At 40.9% G+C, this 23,657-nt stretch overlaps 1 protein-coding gene across 1 annotated transcript; it reads left to right on the top strand.

Annotated features, from left to right (window-relative positions):
• The first annotated feature begins 1,697 nt into the window (after window positions 1-1,697).
• Window positions 1,698-23,295, top strand: LOC131114480 (C-terminal-binding protein 1). The gene is made up of 11 exons (XM_058064325.2): window positions 1,698-1,915; window positions 9,829-9,983; window positions 12,802-12,946; window positions 13,028-13,131; window positions 13,206-13,308; window positions 13,400-13,524; window positions 14,413-14,502; window positions 15,648-15,778; window positions 17,669-17,796; window positions 19,490-19,604; window positions 19,748-23,295. The coding sequence occupies exons 1-11, from the start codon at window positions 1,876-1,878 to the stop codon at window positions 19,941-19,943; spliced, it is 1,332 nt and encodes a 443-aa protein (XP_057920308.1). The 5' UTR covers window positions 1,698-1,875; the 3' UTR covers window positions 19,944-23,295.
• Window positions 23,296-23,657: the final 362 nt, after the last annotated feature.

Below are 23,657 nucleotides of genomic sequence, written 5' to 3'. Positions count from 1 at the left end.
TCCAAATTGTCCATAGGTATGAATGTGAGTGTGAATGGTTGTTTGTCTATATGTGCCCTGTGATTGGCTGGCCACCAGTCCAGGGTGTACCCCGCCTCTTGCCCAAAGACAGCTGGGATAGGCTCCAACACCCCTTATTTAGTTATTTAAATATTTGAACTGTTGCAAAAGCAAAAAACAGTGTCAAACTGAAAGTTTTTCAAAAAAATCTCTTTTTTTATTGGGAACTGATATTTTCCTAAATCTTACCTATGTTTTACTGCTGATTACTAAAGAACGGAAAAAGGTAGAAACAAACTTTTTTTTTTTTCAAATTGTCCATAGGTATGAATGTGAGTGTGAATGGTTGTTTGTCTATATGCGCCCTGTGATTGGCTGGCCACCATGAAGAAAATGAATGAATGAATGAATGAATGACAAAGCTCCGCAAGAGAAGTAAATGTCCCTGTGATGTGGTATAAGTGACACATGAATAGCGTGACACAACAAATCGATAATGAAGTTCATTTCCAACACTAATTATTGATTTTATTGATTAGTTGTTGAAGCCCTACTGGATAACATGCATTTATAATGAAAACATGGAATTTTGCACTTTGGCCTTGTAGGCTAGTAATAAAGGCTTGTTATGTGATCACAAAAGGGGATTATTTACAATACACATGCTACTGTGTAATGGTAATGGTAATGATTTTATTTAATTTGAACATGCATCAGATTACAATTGAATGCATCACATAATCAGTTCACAGTTCCACATGTCCAAAAGGAGTAGGAAGAAGCAAAGCTTATTAAATCCTAGCCCTCCATAGATTTACATTACATTTGTTCACTTCCTGCTTTCCTAATTTGGTTTAAGTTTTTTTTTGTTTTTTTTTTATTTTAATTTTTGTCACATACCAAAGTAGGAGGTGATATGAGCATCCAATGCCATAATAGGTACCATAGTAAGTGTCAATATAGTGATATGTATAGCACATCATGACTGGTTCAAGACTCTTCATCCTTGTATTTAGCAAACATCAACTGCTTGTATTGTTTCTTGAATTGGCTCATCGTTGTGCATTGTTTGAGGGTCTTACTCAATCCATTCCATAGTTTGATTCCACATACTGAAATGCTGAAAGTGTGTAGTGTAGTGTAGTGTAGTGTAGTGTAGTGTAGTGTAGTGTGTGTCTCTGTCTAACTAAAAAAGCCGGTTTGGTTATTCAAACACATTCCAGTTCTTGTCATGAAAATATTTAATTAAGACACAGTTGTTTATTAAAAAGCAAGAGTTAAGAAATTTTCGGACTAATTTTTGTTTTTAAAAAAATCCCTTCAGTAGTCTAAAACGGTGTCCTTTTAAAGAAAGTATCAGAAACAAGTTTGTCCTCTCTTGCAACAGCCTTGTAATTGCATAACTCTTTTTTTTTTCTTTCCTTGCGCTTTAGTAGACAAAAGATGAGTTTTGGTTCGGGTTAGCTCCTCCCCAGTTTTGCTTGCTTGGATTCAAACACACACATGCATGCACACACACACACTCACACACACACCATGTCTTTCACATCGGCCTTCCTGCCCTCCCTTAAATACAGCAGTGCTTGTATTGGCTGGGTTTGCTTTGCTTGGGCCTGACACAGACAGAGAGAGGGAGGGACGGACGGGGAGATTTGCTGTAGCAGAAAGTGGAAAAAAAAAATTGTAGGGAGGGGTGAGGCACACCGAGAGCGAGCGAGCGAGTGGCGGGGACGGAAGGGAAGGCAGAGCGAGGAGAGGGGGAGCACATGTGTATGCTTGTCACTGAGGGAGGTGAGGTAGTTGGCGGCGGCCGCCATATGCTGACTGGATTGTTGTTCATATGCGCTGCGTGAAGACTTGCATGGGGAACACGTCATGGGAAGCTCACATCTCCTCAACAAAGGCATGCCTCTAGGTAAACAGCAAGCTTTCATGTGTGTGTGTGTTAGTGTGTGTGTGCCAATATTTGTGAACTCCTCCCCTCCCCCTTTTCTCTCTTTTCCCTCCCTGTGCTTCCTTTAATTCTGCCATACTATTATTATCTTTTCATCTATTCAGTCTCTCGCTCACCTCACAAGAATGCTTAGCCTTTTATTTTGCTGCTGTGTGTGTGTATGTGTGTGTGTGTGTGTGTGTGTGTGAGAGAGACGAGGCAAGCCTCTGCTATTGAAGGCTGCTTGAACATCTCGTATAGGTGGTGACTTAAAAAACGAGCCGTTTTCTTCGAGGGCTGGCGTGAACCTGACACATATTTTCCCTTTTCATTGTGTTTCTTTCATGCCGTGTCTTGAATGTCACTCGTTACAATTCAAACACACACTCGAGGGCAGGAACGTGCCCACAAACACGCACACAGGTGCGACTACGGCTGGAAAAGACTGTTCTAGAAAAGAGAATGGGCGGGTGAGAATGGATGTGAATGGATGTGCATGGTGGAGGTTTTGCCATCTGTGATGTCATCAACAGGCTGCGGGCGATGTTGAGGATAAAAGTGGATGCTCTGATGTTTTTTTTTTTTTTTAATATTACTATTGCATCCTTCTTCAAGACCAGAGGGGGGGTACTGTGTCCCACAGCTCGAGAGTCCAAGGTCACAGGAAATAACATCCATCACTTACGGCTCAGAGAGAATCACCACCGCCGATCTATAAAACACGGCATTGATCTGCTTTCCACACAAAAGTGAAGCTCGTTCAAGCTTTCGATGGCCGTTTCTGATCTGATTGGAAATTTAGATTAGAAAACGGTCACACTTGAAGTCCAACTGAATGGACTACAACATGATACCGCTTCACTGGATAAAAACAGATACAAGGTTAGGTTCATTGAAAGTCAACTCCTGCAATATTGCAATATTGTGCAGGTTGTTTGATGATGTGCTATCATTCAACTCACTCCACTTAGAAGTGAACACTAGTGTAGTTCTGGTTAGAACACTTCACATACAAATGGCAGAGCAACAGCCAAAAACACAGGAAAATCACAAAGCTAGAATCATGGACACCATGGACTACATAAACTACAATTTGCAAGTCAAGTCCACGTAGTTTCGGGGACATATATTTCCGTGACACAGTCTCAACAACAACATCTTATTCTGGTTGAATAATGCAGGAACTTAAAGGAAATACATTATAGTGTTATTTATTAATCTTGCGATAATACTACTATACAGAGATGACACGATGAACGCCAAGGCGATGGCAACCTAGTCGGGATTTTACATGTTACGTGCCCTGGTGACCCCCTCCATCACCGATTTACATACAAAAGACACTGAATGTCATTAATTTGCAAAATAACATATGACCTAATTCTTGGCGCCCCCTGGAGGCTAGAATGCCCTTAGCATCCATTCGTCTATCTTTCCTAACAAATTACGTAAGGTTAATCTAAATGGAGGCGGCACGGCGGACGAGTGGTTAGCGCGCAGACCTCACAGCTAGGAGACTAGGGTCCAATTCCACCCTCGGTTTGCATGTTCTCCCTGTGCATGCGTGGGTTTTCTCCGGGTACTCCGGTTTCCTCCCACATTCCAAAAACATGCTAGGTTAATTAGCGACTCCAAATTGTCCATAGGTATGAATGTGAGTGTGAATGGTTGTTTGTCTATATGTGCCCTGTGATTGGCTGGCCACCAGTCCAGGGTGTATCCAGGATAGGCTCCAGCATCCCCGGCGACCCTCGTGAGGAAAAGCAGTAGAAAATGAATGAATGAATGAATTAATATTTCTGGTTGAATAATGCAGGAAATTAAAGGAAATACATTATAGTGTCATTTATTAATCTTGTGAAAATACAGCGGCGCCAACCTGGTGACCCCCTCCATCGCCGATTTACATACAAAAGACACTGAATGTCATTAATTTGCAAAATAACATACGACCTAATTCTTGGCGCCCCCTGGAGGCCAGAATGCCCTTAGCATCCATTCGTCTATCTTTCCTAATTGACCAGCAGGCTCTGCTAACAAATTCATTCATTCATTCATTCATTTTCTACTGCTTTTTCCTCACGAGGGTCGTGGGGGTGCTGGAGCCTATCCCAGCTGTCTTTGGGCGAGAGGCGGGGTACACTCTGGACTGGTGGCCAGCCAATCACAGGACACATATAGACAAACAACCATTCACACTCACATTCATACCTATGGACAATTTGGAGTCGCTAATTAACCTAGCATGTTTTTGGAATGTGGGAGGAAATCGGAGTACCCGGAGAAAACCCACGCATGCACGGGGAGAACATGCAAACTCCACACTGAGATGGCCGAGGGTGGAATTGAACCCTGGTCTCCTAGCTGTGAGGTCTGCGCGCTAACCACTCGACCACCGTGCCGCCCTGCTAAGAAATTATGTAAGGTTCATTTAAATGGAATCCACAGAAAAAGATTTTAAATGACAGTGACGGTTTCTTGTTGACATTTAGCTAATTAGCAGTCATGTGTTATGGAAGTTGGGGAAGAATCTCTTCTCTAATCGTATTCATCTATAGCTAATGTGTAAGCGCAGCCAGGGAATAGAACAGTACATCTACTGTACATGCAACTACATCGTCATGCTGAATTGCTGTGACACGAGGCTGCGGGCAAACCTGTTGGCCTGCACATCACAACACTAAGGTCGAGTTACTGCGGCTACAACAGCTTCCACTCATTGGGGAAAATTTTAACAAGATGTGTCTGTGGCTATATTTTTGTCCGTTCCTGAGTTCAGAGGTCACCAATGTTAGACATAATTGTCTAATTGTTCCACATCACCGTTCTCCAAATGTACAACTCTCTAAAATGTCTTGAGAGCATGAAGAATCATGATTCAAGGCAGGGTCAGCGGTCTAGTTATCATGCTGAATAATTGATTTGCACTGTTTCCCGATACTTATACTTCCATACTAGTATACTTCCATACTAGTATACTTCCATACTAGTATGGATGCTACAAATAGATATGCATCCAAATGTACATCCAGATATTCTGCATGCCAACACATGATTAAAGCACAAGAGTACAGTGTAAGAGTGTAAGACAGTGTAACAGTGTAAATGCTCTACCTATAATGGACAACATTTGAGCCCATCGTCCAGTGGAACACATTCATTCATTGATGAGGCAGAGCGCTAAACTTTTAGAAGATCTTTTAGAAGATTTGGATTGATTTTTCAAGGCAAGAATATTGTGTTCTATGGTTATACTATGGAAAAAAAAACATCTTTCATCAGGAAAAAAAAAGTTTGTTTCTACCTTTTTCCGTTCTTTAGTAATCAGCAGTAAAGCAGTAAAACATAGGTAAGTTTTAGGGAAATATCAGTTCCCAACAAAAAAGGGAGAAAAAGAGATTTAAAAAAAAAAACTTTCAGTTTGACACTTTTTTTTGCTTTTGCGACAGTTCAAATATCTAAATAACTCACAACTAAATAACACAACTCTGGACTGGTGGCCAGCCAATCACAGGGCATATAGACAAAATGAGAATGTGAATGTTTTAGAAGATTTGGATGGATTTTTCAAGGCAAGAATATTGTTTTCTATGGTTATACTATGGAAAAAACATCTTTCATCAGGAAAAAAACGTTTGTTTCTACCGTTTTCTGTTCTTAAGTAATCAGCAGTAAAGCAGTAAAACATAGGTAAGTTTTAGGAAAATATCAGTTCCCAACAAAAAAAGGAGAAAATAGATTTTTTTGAAAACTTTCAGTTTGACAGTTCAAATATCTAAATAACTATAACACAACATTCATTTTCTACCGCTTATCCTCGCGAGCGGTGCTGGAGCCTATCCCAGCTGTCTTCGGGTGAGAGGCGGGGTACACCCTGGACTGGTTGCCAGCCAATCACAGGGCACATATAGACAAACAACCATTCACACTCACATTCATACCTATGGACAATTTGGAGTGGCCAATTAACCTAGCATGTTTTTGGAATGTGGGAGGAAACCGGAGTACCCGGAGAAAACCCACGCATGCACGGGGAGAACATGCAAACTCCACACAGAGATAGCCGAGGGTGGAATTGAACTTGTGTCTCCTAGCTGTGAGGTCTGCGCGCTAACCACTCAACCACTGTGCAGCCTCAGTGGAACACAGATACAGTAAATAATCTGTGTGTCTGATATATGTATGCTAATGTATCTGATGTTCCACAGTCTATTTTGGTCAAAAAGATGTCCTACTGAACTGCCCATCACTGATGTTGGTCTGTCTTGCTCTCTAAGAGTTACTGAATGATAGGCCAGCAGGGCCCACCCACTTGCTCTCCCTGCCAGCAGATGTTTTTTTTTCCATCTCTAAATGTCACTCACAGCAAGTCAGAGAGGGATTTTACTCTGATTGCACATTTTCCAAGCAACACTATTTCTATACTGTCAGATGTAATTTAGTGTATTGCTTTTGGTTGAGTCATTAGTGTACAGATGCAGGCTTTTCAGAGCAAAACTTTGTTTTTTATGGGGACCATTGCAGACTGGTCAGGATTGTACAACAAAGTAAAGTCATAGATGGATGGATGAGACTAGAGTTGTGGCCCCACAAGCCATTAAGAAGCATTTTTGGACTTTGACAGCTCCCATCAGTTAGCCTGAGGCAAATGAAAGATTGACAGTTGGTGCCAGTACTTGTGAATATTACAAGAGGTCAGGGAGCCAAGAGATGGATTTTGAGGGGAAAAGTGAGCAGAATGAATGAAAGAAAATCTGTGCAATTATTAAATACAATGAATAATTTAAAGCAGGGGTCTCAAACTCAATTTACTTGGGGGCCACTGGAGCTAGGGTCTGGGCAAGGCTGGGCCTCATCAGGTTTTCCAAAAAAAAACAAAAAACGCATTTATTAAAAACAGAAAAATATACAAACTTTTTCAGTGCTTTGGTTCCGATTTTCTACAATAAAAGCTCTGATAAAACATTCCACTGTTCTCAAATATCTTAATTTTTATTTTTCTGCACAAAATAAGATGAAAAATAAATAAACAAATCAAGAATAAAGAAAATCAATCAATCAGTAATAAATAAATATAATAATAATAATAATAAAACGGCAAATAATAAAAACTTTAGAAACCACATATAGTTGGTGGGTAGACAAATTATTTTTTTCAGATTAAAATGAACAAAGCATTATTAGAGCCCTGTAGACATGACAAAACACGACTATAGTCACATTTATACTCTTTTTATTTACAACATATTGCACAACTGCAGGGTCTTGAGACACATGCTAACTCGCTAACTGGAGAGCTTTAAGTTATTTCCTTTAAACTTAAATAGCCAAAAACTTACCACTTCCACACGGATAGGGAGGATAACTCATTCATTCATTCATCTTCTACCGCTTTTTCCTTACGAGGGTCGCGGGGGGTGCTGGAGCCTATCCCAGCTGTCTTCGAGCGAGAGGCGGGGTACACTCTGGACTGGTGGCCAGCCAATCACAGGACACATATAGACAAACAACCATTCACACTCACATTCATACCTATGGACAATTTGGTTAATTAACCTAGCATGTTTTTGGAATGTGGGAGGAAACCGGAGTACCCGGAGAAAACCCACGCATGCACGGGGAGAACATGCAAACTCCACACAGAGATGGCCAAGGGTGGAATTGAACCCTGGTCTCCTAGCTGTGAGGTCTGCGCGCTAACCACGAGAACTAAGGAGTGTGTTATCATTTAGTGCACTCAGCGGTCAGTGCTGATGTTCCTCCCAGGGTCACACTTGCTGCTGGAATGACAGCTATTTCCTCTCTCACTGTAACCAAATGGGATCCGTACAATAACTCGGAATCCCTTCTTTTCTCCCAAAACACTACTCCAAACATGGTGCACTTTTGTCTTAAAGGTCAGTTCTATATTTTTCCCTGAAGTATCTTTTTTTCCAAAACCCTGCAGTCCACAGAACCTTTATCTTCTGCCAATTTACTGCTCATAAATAAGATGGTCTCTGGTATGGATCAGTCAACACCAGAGTTCCTTCTGCTCAAGCTGAACGTGAGGATCTTAGCTATGGTCCATTGATTCTGCACTGACGTGTAAGTGCAGTGGCCTCCAGGAAAATCCCATTATAGAAAGATAATGTCTTACCAGGGCACATCAGAGACTGCATGAACATGGATTTAAATTTCATCTTGTTGGCTTCCCTTCACTGTGGAGCTGTGGCTTCATTGGATCATGTTTCATTGTGGAATCTGATGTTGCTGATAAGAATGTGATGCAGAGGTGAGATGGTGCTCAACTATGAGCTTTCTTTGCTGGGAAAGGAATAATCCCAGGAGTGCTGGATCACAAATGTTGCTATCATTACCATTATTTCTCACAGTTCCACATGTCCAAAAGGAGTAGGAAGAAGCAAAGCTTATTAAATCCTACCCCTCCATCTGGTACTTTTACAATCAGTAACTGTTACATTTGTTCACTTCCTGCTTTCCTAATATAGTTTAAGTTTTTTTTTTACTTTATTTTATTAATTTTTATAGGGCGGCACGGTGGTCTAGTGGTTAGCGCGCAGACCCCGCGCAGTGTGAATGGTTGTTTGTCTATATGTGACCTGTGATTGGCTGGCCACCAGTCCAGGGTGTACCCCGCCTCTCGCCCGAAGACAGCTGAGAGGAAAAGTGGTAGAAAAGGAATTAATGATTAAAGTAGAATTTGTTAAAAATAACACTAAGTGCTGCAACATCAACAGTTTATTTTAGATAAGCGCATGTTCCCTAGAGCTAATATTACATATTCAGCCAATTTCACTTGCCAGGAATAGTCCTTGAAATAATCAAATCCCAATGAGGCCGTGGTGTAGTGATTAGCATTCTGGACTTCGGAGCAAACACCCTGGGTTCGAATCTCCCCTAGTAAGCATCATTGGGCATCCGGAATATAAAGTGCTCAAACCAACATGATTATGCGGATCAAAAGATCTGCTGTGGTGACTCCGAAATCAGGAAAAAGCCAAAAGAAACAAACAATCAAGACTGGTTCTTTGGAATATTTGGCACCGAGGCCAATAGAGTGATGTCAGTATTGGAATTTAAAAAGGACTCTTTAATAACTTGGTTACTTTATTGGCGTGTGCTCTCATGCAACAGGAAAACTCTATGACTCCATCTGAAGGCCATTTGAGAAGATCCAGGAAGATTGCCAGTGGAAAGACAGAGGTAGTATTTAATGGAGGCATCAGTCTGCTAAAAACAGATGCAGAACAGTTAGAAAAATAGGATGGATCATCTCGAGATCAACAAAATCTTGCTACCACAATTCAGATTACCAAATCATAGTCTCTCAGGATTGACCGTACATTTGAGATAACCAATGAGGTCCACTGATATGGCAATGAAATGGCAAAGTAAGGAAAAGTTGATATATGTGATTCCTATTGTCAAAGATGGAGAAGGGGCCACTGCTATCCTTGTTGATGTCTTGTTGATATCACCAATGAGTGTGTTTGCTCCGTTGCCTACCTGCCTAGATTTCATCTACTCCCAAGTTCAGTTCAAGTCAAACGTCAACTTTGAAATCTTCTAAGTGAAACAACAATACATGACGACACGCAATAATTATAGGTTGTCACATGGTTTGTCTGGTATCAGGCCAGGTATCATGCTCCCAAATGTCAGTATCAGCCCAAGACCGAAGGTTAATTGGGGTGGATACTGGGGAGTGGATACTGGCACGCGATTAATTGGCTTCTAGGGTACAGGGGGTACAGGGTACCCTAGAAGCTTACTGTTATCTTACTGTACAGGGCCAATTAATACTGTAGTATGTGATAATTTCAAACTTCATTGGGGTCGTCAGATGGGCAGCGTCCTTCAACCTAAACCTGTTCTTCTTTGAATATTTGCAGGCATCAGACCGCCGATCATGAACGGGCCCATGCACCCGCGGCCGTTGGTGGCTTTGCTGGACGGGCGTGACTGCACTGTGGAGATGCCCATTCTGAAAGATGTCGCGACCGTGGCGTTCTGCGACGCTCAGTCCACACAGGAGATCCACGAGAAGGTCAGTCATTTGACTAGAAAGTCTCTTCATGTAAGATTTCGTATCACTTGGTGTGATAGTTTCACCACATTGAGGATCTGGTCCTTCCTCAATAGAAACAAACATCTCAAAACAAGAATGTTACTCGCTAATCGTCTGAAATGCTACTCGGCATAAACGTGAAGGACAAGTAGATAGCGGTGAAAAACACACGCCCACATGGCGCTGCAGCCACTATGACTACAACACATAGCATGTCTGGCAGGGTGATGCCTCGTTCTGGGTGGCTGCCTGGCACCGTCTCTCTGTGAACGCGCTCAGTAGGCCACAACATGGCACAAACAGATGGTGCACTCATTGAGGAGCATTTTTATCTCTCCGAGAAGCCACCGGCAACCTGATGGTGTAATTAAAAGTGCTTCTGAATTGCAATCAAAGCACATGGCGTGGACACCCTGGCAACAAACGGCGACTGGAAATCAATTCAATGACAAGGACAGATATTGTACAGTATCTCTGCATACTTTGATTTCCCCTATTTATCTTATGCGTATACTTGAATAACCACCACTATGCAGTTTTGTCTCTGGAATCAATATTGCAGTGGAGAAATGATTGCATGCGGTAATAAAGTCTATATTTCCCTTGTGATATAAAGAAATTCCATTATTCATACATAAAGTATTATAATGTTGAGACAAATATGTCACATACTGTATTGTAATTACCGTAAATTCCGACTATAAGCCGCTACTTTTTTCCCAAACTTTCAACCCTGCAGCTTATTCAGTGATGCGCCCAATTTATGTAATTTTTCGAACGGCCGCCAGGTAAGATTAAGACCGGTGGAATATATGCGTTGAGGAAGACTGCAAGTTCTTGTCTCGTGCATAAATTAAATTAGCGTGAACATACCATCATCATGGAAAATGCAAAAGGAAAAGGCATATGACGCAGCTTTCAAGCTAAAAGCAATCGAGCTGTCCGATAAAGAAGGAAACAAGAGCTGATGCACGTAAACTTGGCATAAACCAATCGATGGTGAGATGCTGGAAACGGCAGCAGGAAGAACTGGAGCAATGTAAAAAAGATGAAAAAAAGCTTTCAGAGGTAATAAAAGCAGGTGGCCCCAACTGGAAAATGATTGTTAAGTTATATTATTAAAACTTTGAAAACTCTCTCTGTGTACCGTCTTTCTTTGTAAATATGTTGACATGTTTTAATGTGGGCACATGCGGCTCATATACAGGTGCGGCTTGTGTATATAAAAAATCGGTTTTCCTCTAAAAATGAAGTGGGCGAGGCTTATAATCAGGTGCACATTACGGTACAAATTACGGTACACAGAAATAGTCGGGGGCTGACATCGGGAGTATGGTATGACTTTTCCCGGTAGGTCAATCAATTAAGTTCAGATACAGGCATTTACTGTATTTTTCAGACTATAAGTCACACTTTTTTTCATAGGTTGGCTGTTCCTGCGACTTATACTCCAGAGCAACTTATAAATGAAAAAACTGTTTATGTTACATAAACAATGGACACCTTTTCTGTTTATGTTTATTGTTTGTGTAGCTGAATAACCATTGTGTTAGCATATCTTACATGTATTCAGCAGGTTCTCTGTTCTTTTATTAATGTTAGAACTTGCCTTGGTCAAGTAGTTTGTAAAATAAATTACCTGCAAAAAATGCGACTTATAATCCAGTGCGACTTATGTATGTCTTTTTCTACCTAATTATGCATTTTTGGCCTTGTGCGACTTATACTCCGGAGCGACTTATAGTCCAGAAAATACAGTATTTATGAACACATATATTGCTGTGCCTTGCCATGGTAACAACCGTAACACAACAACGCAACTTCGCAGCTTCAAAGCTAACACACAGAACAAGTAATGTTCGTATGGGGGGGGGCATTTTGAGCAAGGGGCAATGTGCCAAGTTGCTGATTCGATTCCTACCCCGGACAAGAGGAGGCTTCTAATGGGAGGCTTCTAATGGCTTCTAATGTATTTTCCTTTGAAATAACTACTCTTTGGGGCTGCATGGTGACCGAGTGGTTAGCGCGCAGACCTCACAGCTAGAAGACCCGAGTTCAATCCCACCCTTGGCCATCTCTGTGTAGAGTTTGCATGTTCTCCCCGTGCATGCGTGGGTTTTCTCCGGGTACTCCGGTTTCCTCCCACATTCCAAAAACATGCTAGGTTAATTGGCCACTCCAAATTGTCCATAGGTATGAATGTGAGTGTGAATGGTTGTTTGTCTATATGTGCCCTGTGATTGGCTGGCCACCAGTCCAGGGTGTACCCCGCCTCTCGCCAAAAGACAGCTGGGATAGGCTCCAGCACCCCTTATTTAGTTATTTAGATATTTGAACTGTCGCAAAAGCAAAAAAAGTGTCAAACTGAAAGTTTTTAAAAAAAATCTATTTTTTTCCCTTTTTTGTTGGGAACTGATATTTTCCTAAAACTTACCTATGTTTTTAGCTTTACTGCTGATTACTAAAGAACGGAAAAAGGTAGAAACAAACTTTTTTCCCTGGGGAAAGATGTTTTTTCTATAGTATAACCATAGAAAACAATATTCTTGCCTTGAAAAATCAATCCAAATCTTCTAAAAGATTTTTTAGATTTTTTAGATTTTTTCTAAATTGTCCATAGGTATGAATGTGAGTGTGAATGGTTGTTTGTCTATATGTGCCCTGTGATTGGCTGGCCACCAGTCCAGGGTGTACCCCGCCTCTCGCCCGAAGACAGCTGGGATAGGCTCCAGCACCCCCGCGACCCTCGTGAGGATAAGCAGTAGAAAATAAATGAATAACTACTCTATGTGTGCAGGTGCTAAATGAAGCTGTGGGAGCGCTGATGTACCACACCATCACTCTGATGAGAGAAGACCTGGAGAAGTTCAAAGCGCTCCGCATAATCGTGCGCATCGGCAGCGGCTACGACAACATCGATATCAAATCCGCTGGCGAACTCGGTGAGACAGCAATGAGTCCAATTGGCCGACAGCCTGCCAGCAAGCTGTCGCTAAATTGTCAGCCACTCTCACTGCCAACAGGAATAGCTGTTTGTAACATGCCGGCGGCCTCCGTGGAGGAGACGGCCGACTCCACGCTGTGCCACATCCTCACCTTGTACCGACGCACCACATGGCTGCATCAGGTATGCCTAAGCGACTTCAATATAACAATATTGTGTTTAGGTTTATCTGTCATATACTGCTGTGCTCCATGCAGGCTCTGCGAGAAGGAACACGGGTTCAGAGCGTGGAGCAAATACGCGAGGTGGCTTCAGGAGCTGCGAGGATCCGAGGGGAGACACTGGGACTTATTGGACTAGGTCAGTTAACACAATAAATAAACTTGACATTTGACTGAGGTTCTCCCGCAGTCCTCCTATGTAATATTAAAGCGTGCTTGTGTGTCTGAAGGTCGGGTGGGCCAGGCTGTTGCTTTGCGAGCTAAGGCTTTCGGCTTCAACGTCATTTTCTACGACCCCTATTTGGCTGATGGCGTCGAAAGATCACTGGGCCTTCAAAGGGTCACCACACTACAGGTAGGAACACAAATTCATCAACCGATACTATCAGAGGTATGAAGAGATATAATGACTAATTACAATATACAGTAAAGTCTCGTTATATCGATATTGTCGGGAGTCGGAAAAAATACCGATATAACCGGACTGTCGATATATCCGATCCTGCGCCGAACTGCATTAAAAGTGGGCAATAATGCACTTAAATCAGCTTAAATCAATCTTTGCTTAAGGATTTCAATACCAAAAAAGAACACGGCGAACGGCTGCTTCCAGTCAACTTTATTTTTCACACTTCCACCACCAGAGCACAGCACACACACCGATTCCCGCACTTCCTGGTTCACAGGTCATGCTCAACCCGCCCCACATAGCTGGCCAAACACATGCCTGCAACAGAAGAACCAACTGCGTTCGTGGTTCCTCTCGTGTGTATAGAATCTATACACACGAGAGAAACCAGAACGCCAGCATGTACATATGAAAAACAGTGATTATTGCAAACGATAAAAAGATATCTGAACACAACACAATGAAATACATGTATTTGTACGCTTGTGTCTTCGTTGGAATAGGTGTGTATGCTATGTCAGTTGGTTCTTCTGTTGCAGACCAAATTGGTTGGCGGGAGATGAAAAGGGCATCGTAGTAACCGGATTATCATAATAACCGGGTATCGTACTAACGGAACTAATTATATCATAAAAGACTAGAAATTTGTCAGGAAATGAAAATAGTATCGTAATAAACAGTACTTCGATATAACCGATATCGATATAACGAGACTTTACTGTAGTCAGCAATGGCTATAAAAATACAAATACGCTAGAACCAAATATCAGTATTACAGTTATACTTGAGTTTTATTTTTTTATAGTTAATTTGTATTCCTTTTTACTTCCACAGGATCTGCTCTTCCACTCTGATTGCGTCTCGCTGCACTGCAGCCTGAATGAACACAACCATCACCTGATCAACGACTTCACCATAAAGCAGGTACAGGACCAGCGGCATTATCTATCAACTCAGCTAAAATTACTAGCATTTGTGCAGCTCACTAATATCGTATGAGGATATACAGTATGACATGTTCTTCAAAACTGCAGCGATCTCTACCGGGATCTTCTATTCTATGTCATTTTTTAAAATTGTTAGTCCTTTAATCTTGGATATAGTAAAAAAAGACACAAAATATAATGGTTTACAGAGAGAAATTCATTATTGATGTGCAATTTCTGATAATAATAATAATAATATTATTATATTGTTATATATAATAATATTAATAATAATATTGACCAAGTACAAGAACTTTGGAAATCCAATAACAATCGTTATATTTCATGTCCGTCACTGTCACGCATATTAATTAGCATCGCCTCTTGTTTTGCTTCTAATACACACCAGCTGCAAAGCAAAAAGCTAGGCTATACTGTAGTCATGGGGGTAAATTATATCTAATATCTAAAATTCATGTGTTGTCCAGTCATTACGATTATCATTGACTTGAATGTTTTGCGAGTACAAGATTTTATTTGACACTATTTTTCTTAAATGTAACATTCATTCATTTTCTACCGCTTATCCTCACGAGGATCGCGGGGGTGCTGGAGCCTACCCCAGCTGGGGGTACACCCCAGCCAATCACAGGGCACATATAGACAAACAACCATTCACACTCACATTCATACCTATGGACAATTTGGAGTCGCTAATTAACCTAGCATGTTTTTGGAATGTGGGAGGAAACCAGAGTACCCGGAGAAAACCCACGCATGCACGGGGAGAACATGCAAACTCCACGCAGAGATGGCCGAGGGTGGAATTGAACTCGGGTATCCTAGCTGTGAGGCCTGCATGTTAAACACTCGACCACTGTGCAGCCCATAAATGTAACATTGTTATCATATTACATGCTTTTTTACAATGTGGCAGTGATTGAATACTGCAAAAATGTTTTGAGTGCACCTCAACTTTTTTAACGTTTTTAAGGCAGCAGGTTCACAAAACGTGACAAGTGCAGCTTATGAAGAATGTAGTCATTCTGTACAAGCGTCAAATTGTGATGTTTACCTCAATAACTCATGTGGTTGTCATCAGGCTTAGCAGACAATAACTGAACTCTGACGTGTGTTTTAAAGATGCGCCAGGGGGCGTTTCTGGTCAACACAGCCAGGGGGGGTCTGGTGGATGAGAAGGCCCTCGCTCAAGCCCTGAAGGACGGGAGGATACGTGGAGCTGCCCTGGACGTTCACGAGACAGAGCCTTTCAGGTGATGAAAAAGATCACATTCAATGCCAAGAAAAATGTATTCACCCTCTTTGAATATTTCATCTTTTTGTTGCTTTTAAAAATGAATTCATGGTCAAATTACAAATTTGTGTCAAATAATGAAAAATATATAGTGAAACAGAGAGTCCGGGGCTCTCTGTTTCACTAACTGTGCCATTGAAAACATCAATGCAAGCGTTTACTTTACCTTATATATTTTTCAATATTTGACACATTATTATTATTATTATTATTTGCATGCATGTCAAGTGATTGTAGTGTAAAAACACTGGTGTCTGGGAGGTGCAGTCTCTGGCTCATTAGCATTCCTGCTACATCTGACACATCAAGAGGAAAGAACACTAAGAGTAAAGATCATTGAAAAGTTAAGGACAGCAGATGGAAACAAGATGGCTTCAAATACCACTGATTTCATTTAAATCCATAGTTAAAAAATGGAAGGATATGGTTAGCGCGTAGACCTCACAGCTAGGAGACCAGGGTTCAATTCCACCCACAGCCATTTGCATGTTCTCCCTGTTTTCTCCGGGTACTCCGGTTTCCTCCCACATTCCAAAAACATGCTAGGTTAATTGGCCACTCCAAATTGTCCATAGGTATGAATGTGAGTGTGAATGGTTGTTTGTCTATATGTGCCCTGTGATTGGCTGGCCACCAGTCCATGGTGTACCCGGCCTTTCGCCCGAACACAGCTGGGATATCAGAACTGTTGCAAAAGCAAAAAAAAGTGTCAAACTGAAAGTTAAAAAATCTATTTTTCTCCCTTTTTTGTTGGGAACTGATATTTTCCTAAAACTGCTTTACTGCTGATTACTAAAGAATGAAAAAAAAGGTAGAAACAAACTTTTTTTTGCTGATGAAAGATGTTTTTTCCATAGTAAACCATAGAACACAATATTCTTGCCTTGAAAAATCAAAATCAAAATCTTCTAAAACATTTGCTTTTGGTTGTTTGTCTATATGTGCCCTGTGATTGGCTGACCACCAGTCCAGGGTGTACCCCGCCTCTCGCCGAAGACAGCTGGGATAGGCTCCAGCACCCACCACGACCCTCGTGAGGATAAGCGGTAGAAAATGAATGAATGAAGGGTATTTTTCTCAATCTGCCTAAAGCTGGACATCCTCACAAACTGACTGATCGGGCAAAAAGATTGATGAGAGAGGTCACCAAGATGCAGACGACAACCCTGAAAGAGCTCAAAGCTTCAATGGCCCAGATGGAATAACTGCTGCACAAATTCTTCACCAGTCGTAGCTCTATGAAAGCAACAGTTGATGTGAAATCCAATTTGGAATTTGCCCAAATGAAGAGGAAGCGTAGCGGTGGCAGCATCATGTCTTGGGGATGATTCCCAACCAAATCTGTCAGGCTTGTCACGGCAGAGAGGAAGAGTTATCTTCCGGGCAAGACAATGACCCCAAGCATACAGAAAAAGCCACACAGAACTGGTTCAAAGACAAGAAGGTAAATGTTCTCAAATGTCCGAGTCAAGTCCCAGATCGCAATCCAATCAAGGATTTGTTGCTAGACTTGAAAAGAACTGTTCACACTTGATCCTGGAGCAACATGGCAGAATTTGAACTGTTTTGAAATGAGGAATTCTGGAAATTTGCAGTGCCCAGATGTGCCAGTCTGATTGAAACATATCCACACAGACTCAGTACAGTTTGACATGAAAGGAACGGTTTTTTTTGCAACTTTTTGCCCAAAAAACCAAATGACATTGACCATAATTTCATTTATAAAAGCAAGAAAAGGTTGAAATATCAAAGGGGAGGAATATTTCCATGGACACCAAAAGTATAGATAAATAAAATGATTCTACAGAGTAGAATCATTTTGTTATAGCCGTTGTTGTCCTTATTACAGTTTCAGTCAGGGCCCGCTGAAGGATGCTCCCAATCTGATCTCCACTCCTCATGCTGCCTGGTACAGCGAGCAGGCCTCATTGGAGATGAGAGAGGAGGCCGCCAGGGAGATTCGAAGGGCAATCACAGGTATGGACACTAGCCACGTATACATGGACCCAAATAGTCCAATTCCATTCGCGTTATTTGCTCAAACAGAAAGAATGTAACCTTTGTATACACCTCATTCCGAAAGAAAAGTGCCAATCCCAATTATTATATAATCGGATTCACAGAGGTGGAATATTCCTTTCCTCAATCTGATTGAGGTATCTTGTACCCGCTCAAACGGAAAGTTGTCAGACTGCGTTCTTCTTCGTGGTGTTTTTCTTCTTCTGTTGTTTATTGGCGGTTGGCAAGCAGCTTTCATGTGCATTAGCGCCATCTGTGGAACAGAATCTAAACCATGGGTCTCAAACACGCGGCCCGTGGGCCAAATGTGGCCCGCAGGACACTAGTTTGAGGCCCCCGCCTTGATATGAAAGTTTAATGTTAGTGCGGCCCGCGCAAGTTTGATATGGATGCTGTATGGTATCATGTACCCAGAAAAAATGATTACGTTTGATTAATGTTCATGTTAAAGGTTAAATAACTGTTAATAGTTATCCTCCCTATCCGTGTGGAAGTGGTAAGTTTTTGGCTATTTAAGTTTAAAGGAAATAACTTGAAGGCTACCGTTTAGGTCGCTAGCTCTCTAGTTTGCGAGTTAGCATGTGTCTCAAGACCCTGCAGTTGCGCAATATGTTGTAAATAAAAAGAGTATAAATGTGACTATAGTCGTGTTTTGTCATGTCTACAGGGCTCTAATAATGCTTTGTTCATTTTAATCTGAAAAAAATAATTTGTCTACCCACCAACTATATGTGGTTTCTTAAGTTATTATTATTTGCCGTTTTATTATTATTATATTTATTTATTATTGATTGATTGATTTTCTTTATTCTTGATTTGTTTATTTATTTTTCATCTTATTTTGTGTAGAAAAATAAAAAGTAAGATATTTGAGAACAGTGGAATGTTTTATCAGAGATTTTCTTGTAGGAAATTGGAACCAAAGCGAAGTTTTTTAATTTTTTTTGTTTTTAATAAATGCGTTTTTTGGTTTTTTTTTTTTTGGAAAACCTGATGCGGCCCAGTCTCACCCAGACCCGAGCTCCAGTGGCCCCCAAGTAAATTGAGTTTGAGACCCCTGAGCTAAACCCTTCTATACGCCATTCACAAGTCCAGTTTTATTAAAAAAGAAAATACATATCTATATAAAACATGTGCCAAGCTTAATTATAAAATATTAGCCAGATTGAACTTTATCTTTTCCTGTTCCCGGGTGCGTTCTTTCAGCGAATGCTGAGATATGACGTAACACGCAGCTCAAGATGTTCTTCGATTTAAAAAAATGGAGGCAAGCAATCGGCACTGGACTGCTGGGGAAAGTTTGTTTTTGATTCTAACTTGATTTCAAAACTGGACGAACGAAAAACTGGCAACAAGTGAAAGAAAAACTGGAGGAAGTCGGTATCAGGCGATGTTGGTGTTTACGTTTTACTGGGCATGCCCCATTGACTATTCTGGTTGATTATAGCGCCGCATGTAGACACGTGATTGGAATATTCCTTTTCATGTATACCATTGCTTTCGGAAAGGTCATTCGGAAAAGAGAAAAACTCCTCATGTAAACGTGGCTAGTATCCAAATTTAAAATGTATTAAAATATAGAGTAGTGTCATTGACTGACAGCTCACTGACTGATTGATTGACAGACTCTTCAATGTCTCTCTGTGTTCAGGCCGTATTCCAGACAGTCTGAAGAACTGCGTGAATAAGGAGTTCCTAACTCAGAACAACCACTGGGCAGGAGTGGATCCAGCTACTGTCCACCCAGAACTCAATGGCGCCTACAGGTAATGGCAACATTATAAGCACACTTGTTAAGTGTCCCTCAAACAGGGTGACTGGTCTTATCCCAGAGAAGGGGGTAAGGGGCTCAACCAGTTCCCAATGGAGTTATTGAACATTAAAACATCTAACTCTCTCCCACCCCCAGGTACCCACCAGGGGTCGTGAACTTGCCAACCGGTGGCCTACCGCCTCCCGTTGAAGGCATCGTGCCCAGCGCTGTGCCCATCACACACACTTTACCGCCTGCTGTCACACACCCTCCACATGCACCGTCGCCTGGACAAAACACAGTCAAGCCACCAGAGGGCGACAGAGAACAGCATCCAAATGATCAACTGTAGTTCTCCACCCCTTTCAAAGTCATCACGGCAAGTCCCTTCACATCTAAATTAAGTGAACAGTTTGATGTCTAAACAACTACTGATTCCAAATGTTGCTTGTTCACACTCCAAAGACAAAGTAGAAGATGGTACCAGTCATGGTCATAAAGAGAAAAGACTATTTTGCTCATTTGGAGAAAAAAAAGAGTAAATCAGTTGTCTTAAGACTGTGGTATTTTCAGACGTAGAGGAGCAGGTTTCATGTCTTTCTATATTTTTGTCATTTCCTTTGTTTGACAAGCAAGCAAAAGTAGTAGGCTATGAAATGAATGTAAGCTGTGTGTGTACAGTTTTTAGACTACCGGTATTTGTAGTCCAGTATTGAGAAAGACTAGGCTTCCAATATGTGTTCTGCCTCAATTGGCTTAACCACTTCCAAATTTTCCTTTCTGCGTTTCTGCGTTTCCTCCGAAGAGGCAGCTTTATTTGCACACCATCTCAGGAAATTATGTTTCCGCAGTTTCTCAAATTTAAGACTTTCATTTTCTGCCACTTAGTGCTTTTTTTTTGTTCTTCAGACTGCTGGCCTTTTCTTGTCCCACTCCATGTTGGAAATCAAACTTGAAGAGCTTAAGTTCATGCAACGTTTGCTGTAGTTTTTGCGATGTTTAAGGGGCATGCAATTTTCGGACTTGTAAATGTTCAACACAACATCGAGGGCTGGTGAAAGGAAAGACTGTAGAAAGGTGGCAAAATGGTATGCTTGGCTGGGCCAACTCCATCACCGGTAGAAACAAAGTTTTGACACGCTGTGCTGAGATGCTATCCTGTAGCATTTTTTTATTTTAAATTGGTCAAATGTGTACTATATCTCCTTCCTGTCTTCATGATCCCAGAGCTTCCGTAATGACATGTAGTATTCAATAGAGCAGTGATTTTCAACCTTTTTTGAGCCACGGCACGTTCTTTTCATTGGAAACACCACTAACCAAAAATGTTCCAAAATGTCACCACGACCTCATACGTGCATCAATAAGTCTATGGGAGGAACAAGGTAGGTGTTGCCACACGGACCAATATTACATTGCTCTGTAATGTAGCCATGTTTTTACATCACCACTTTTTCTCTTTCCGAATGACCTTTCGGGAAACAATGGTATCCATGGAAAGGAATATTCCAATCTCTTGTCTACATGCGCCGTGAAAATCAACCAGAATAGTCAATAGGGCATGCCCAGTAAAACGTAAACATCCGCATGATACCGACTTCCCCGAGTTTTTCTTTCACTTGTTGGAATAACTCCGTATTGCCAGTTTTTCGTCTGTCCAGTCTTGAAATTTAGTTTGAATCAAAAACAAACTTTGCTTGGTCCAATGCCGATTGCTGGCCTCCATTTTTAAAAGTGAAGAACGTCTGGATCTGCGTGTTACGTCATATCTGAGCATGCTCTGAAAGAACGCACCCGGGATCAATTTAAACAGGAAAAGATCAAATTCAATCTTGCTAATATTTTATAATTAAATTTATAATTAAATTAAATGTTATAATTAAATTTATAATTAATTATTTATTAATTAATTAATTAAAACATATCTAATTAATTTATAATTAAACTCAGGACATGTTTTATATAGATATATATTTTCTTTTTTAATAAAACTGCACTTGTGAATGGCGTATAGAAGGGTTTAGATTCAGTTCCACAGATGGACAACAGAAGAAGAAAAACACCACGAAGAAGAACGCAGTCTGACAACTTTCCGTTTGAGCGGGTACAAGATACCTGATTCGGATTGGTTAAAGGAATATTCCATCCCTGTTCAATTCTTTCCGTTTGAGCAAATAAACCAAAGTGAATTGGAATATTTGGGTCCATGTTTACTATTGACATAATATTTGCAAATGATGATTAATAAATGTTAATTATAAAAAGTGATATTGGCACACCTGACGGTTTCTCAAGGTACACTAGTGTGCCGCGGCACAGTGGTTGAAAATCACTGCAATAGAGTGTGACAAGGTTTCGCGCAAAATCGACAAATGGTTCACAAAGTAATGGGTGTGTTGCTTCACTTTGTGTTGACGGTTCAGTTTTGACTCCTCTGCTTTCTGACATCAACTGGGGTGGCATGGCTAGAAAATTGTACTAGAGGTTATCTTCCAACGTGAAGGTTGCTGGTTTCAATCTCAGTCCTCCTGTGATTATGTCGAAGTATCCGTGGGTATCCGTGCTTTGATTCAATTTACCGTTTATGTTGGTTATTTTCTTTTAGTCATTTATAGACAATAAATGCTTTTTGAAAGTCAATACTCTAGCAATCACAATCCCTTTAACATTTCATGATGGGTCCTTACTAAGTATACCGTTTAGCCACCGCTGTGCTCTCTGTGTCTCTGTACATAATATGGTGTTCTGCCTGCCTGTGTCAATGTGACTTGGTTGTATCTGTGTCTAAAAAGCAGCACTGGGAAAAGAAGTGGTGCATTGTATTCTCCTGAAGGCATCGTAACTAAGACTTGCATTGGAATTCAATAAAAAATAATGATAATGTAGGGGACTTGATTAGTGTATGGTTCAAACCAGGGATAAGGAACCAACCTCCAGGGTCCCATTTAAGCCCCACAAGAGCGTTTCATCACAGCACATTCTCACGAGCTGTTATAAAAAGCTCAAAAGAAATCCAGAAATGCGCATAATAAGCAGAAAAGAATAATAAAAAGTTTGTATTCTTGGAAGATGGGTCAAGTCACGTTGCCTTTAGGACCCCACTCTACCAGTGTCTGAGTAGTGAACAGTCCACTGTTGCCTACCTGTTCTTCTTTAGGGTGAGGTAGTAACACGTAGCAATCAGGGATGGAAATTTCACATCCACATTACTGGTGGGTCTCCTAAAACCTGAGATTGTGCCAAAACCTCATCGGAGTGTCTCAATTAGATTAGCACAAGACGTTCAATATCATTGTATGTTCGGGACCTTTGGAATTCCCAAAGGAATTCTCTGATATTATGATATTATTCGAACCTGACACATTCCTCACAAGATGCCTGTCACCGTTCAGAGGAGACACTTTTTAAAGAGAGTGCATTATTTCCATGGCAACCTTCGTGGAAAATGCTGTCATCAAGCACATGAACTCAAAAATGGCTCCTTGAAATTCCATCCCTGGTAGTGACACACAGTCCGCTGTTGCCTACCCTTTTGTCCCTTTTATGGTTAAGTAGTAGGCGTAGCAATATACAGTATATATATATTCTATATTCTACAGTAAATATTATTTTTGGTCAAACCTGACAAAGATATGTTTGTGATTGTATGCATTTGTATGAATTATTTTAAAAGGAAATAAAACCGTGGAAGATGATGCCTTTGATTCCTTTTTTATAGTCTTGATTTTGTTTACACAAACTCCCTTGTGGCACGGCGGTGAGTGGTTAGTGCGCAGACCTCACAGCTAGAAGACCAGGGTTCAATTCCACCCTTGGCCATCTTCAGAATTTTACATGTAAGCATAATGGTAATGGTTTTATTTCATTTGAACATGCATCAGATTACAATTGAATGCATCACATAATCAGTTCACAGTTCCACATGTCCAAAAGGAGTAGGAAGAAGCAAAGCTTATTAAATCCTACCCCTCCATCTGGTACTTTTACAATCAGTAACTGTTACATTTGTTCACTTCCTGCTTTCCTAATATAGTTTACGTTTTTTTTTACTTTATTTTATTAATTT

This window comes from Doryrhamphus excisus, linkage group LG23, assembly GCF_037039965.1.
Source record: "Doryrhamphus excisus strain RoL-2023G ecotype Guam linkage group LG23, RoL_Dexc_Guam_v1.1, whole genome shotgun sequence".
Taxonomy (NCBI): domain Eukaryota; kingdom Metazoa; phylum Chordata; class Actinopteri; order Syngnathiformes; family Syngnathidae; genus Doryrhamphus; species Doryrhamphus excisus.
Note: the sequence above shows the minus strand (reverse complement) of the source record. Positions and strands in the feature narration are given on the sequence as shown.

Bases quoted from the DNA above. Each gene is read 5' to 3' on its own strand.
- LOC131114480 (XM_058064325.2), top strand. From the start codon at position 1,876: ATGGGAAGCTCACATCTCCTCAACAAAGGCATGCCTCTAG. The intron at 13,132-13,205 runs GTATGCCTAAGC...TGCTCCATGCAG, and splicing joins GCACCACATGGCTGCATCAG to GCTCTGCGAGAAGGAACACG. The intron at 19,605-19,747 runs GTAATGGCAACA...TCCCACCCCCAG, and splicing joins GAACTCAATGGCGCCTACAG to GTACCCACCAGGGGTCGTGA.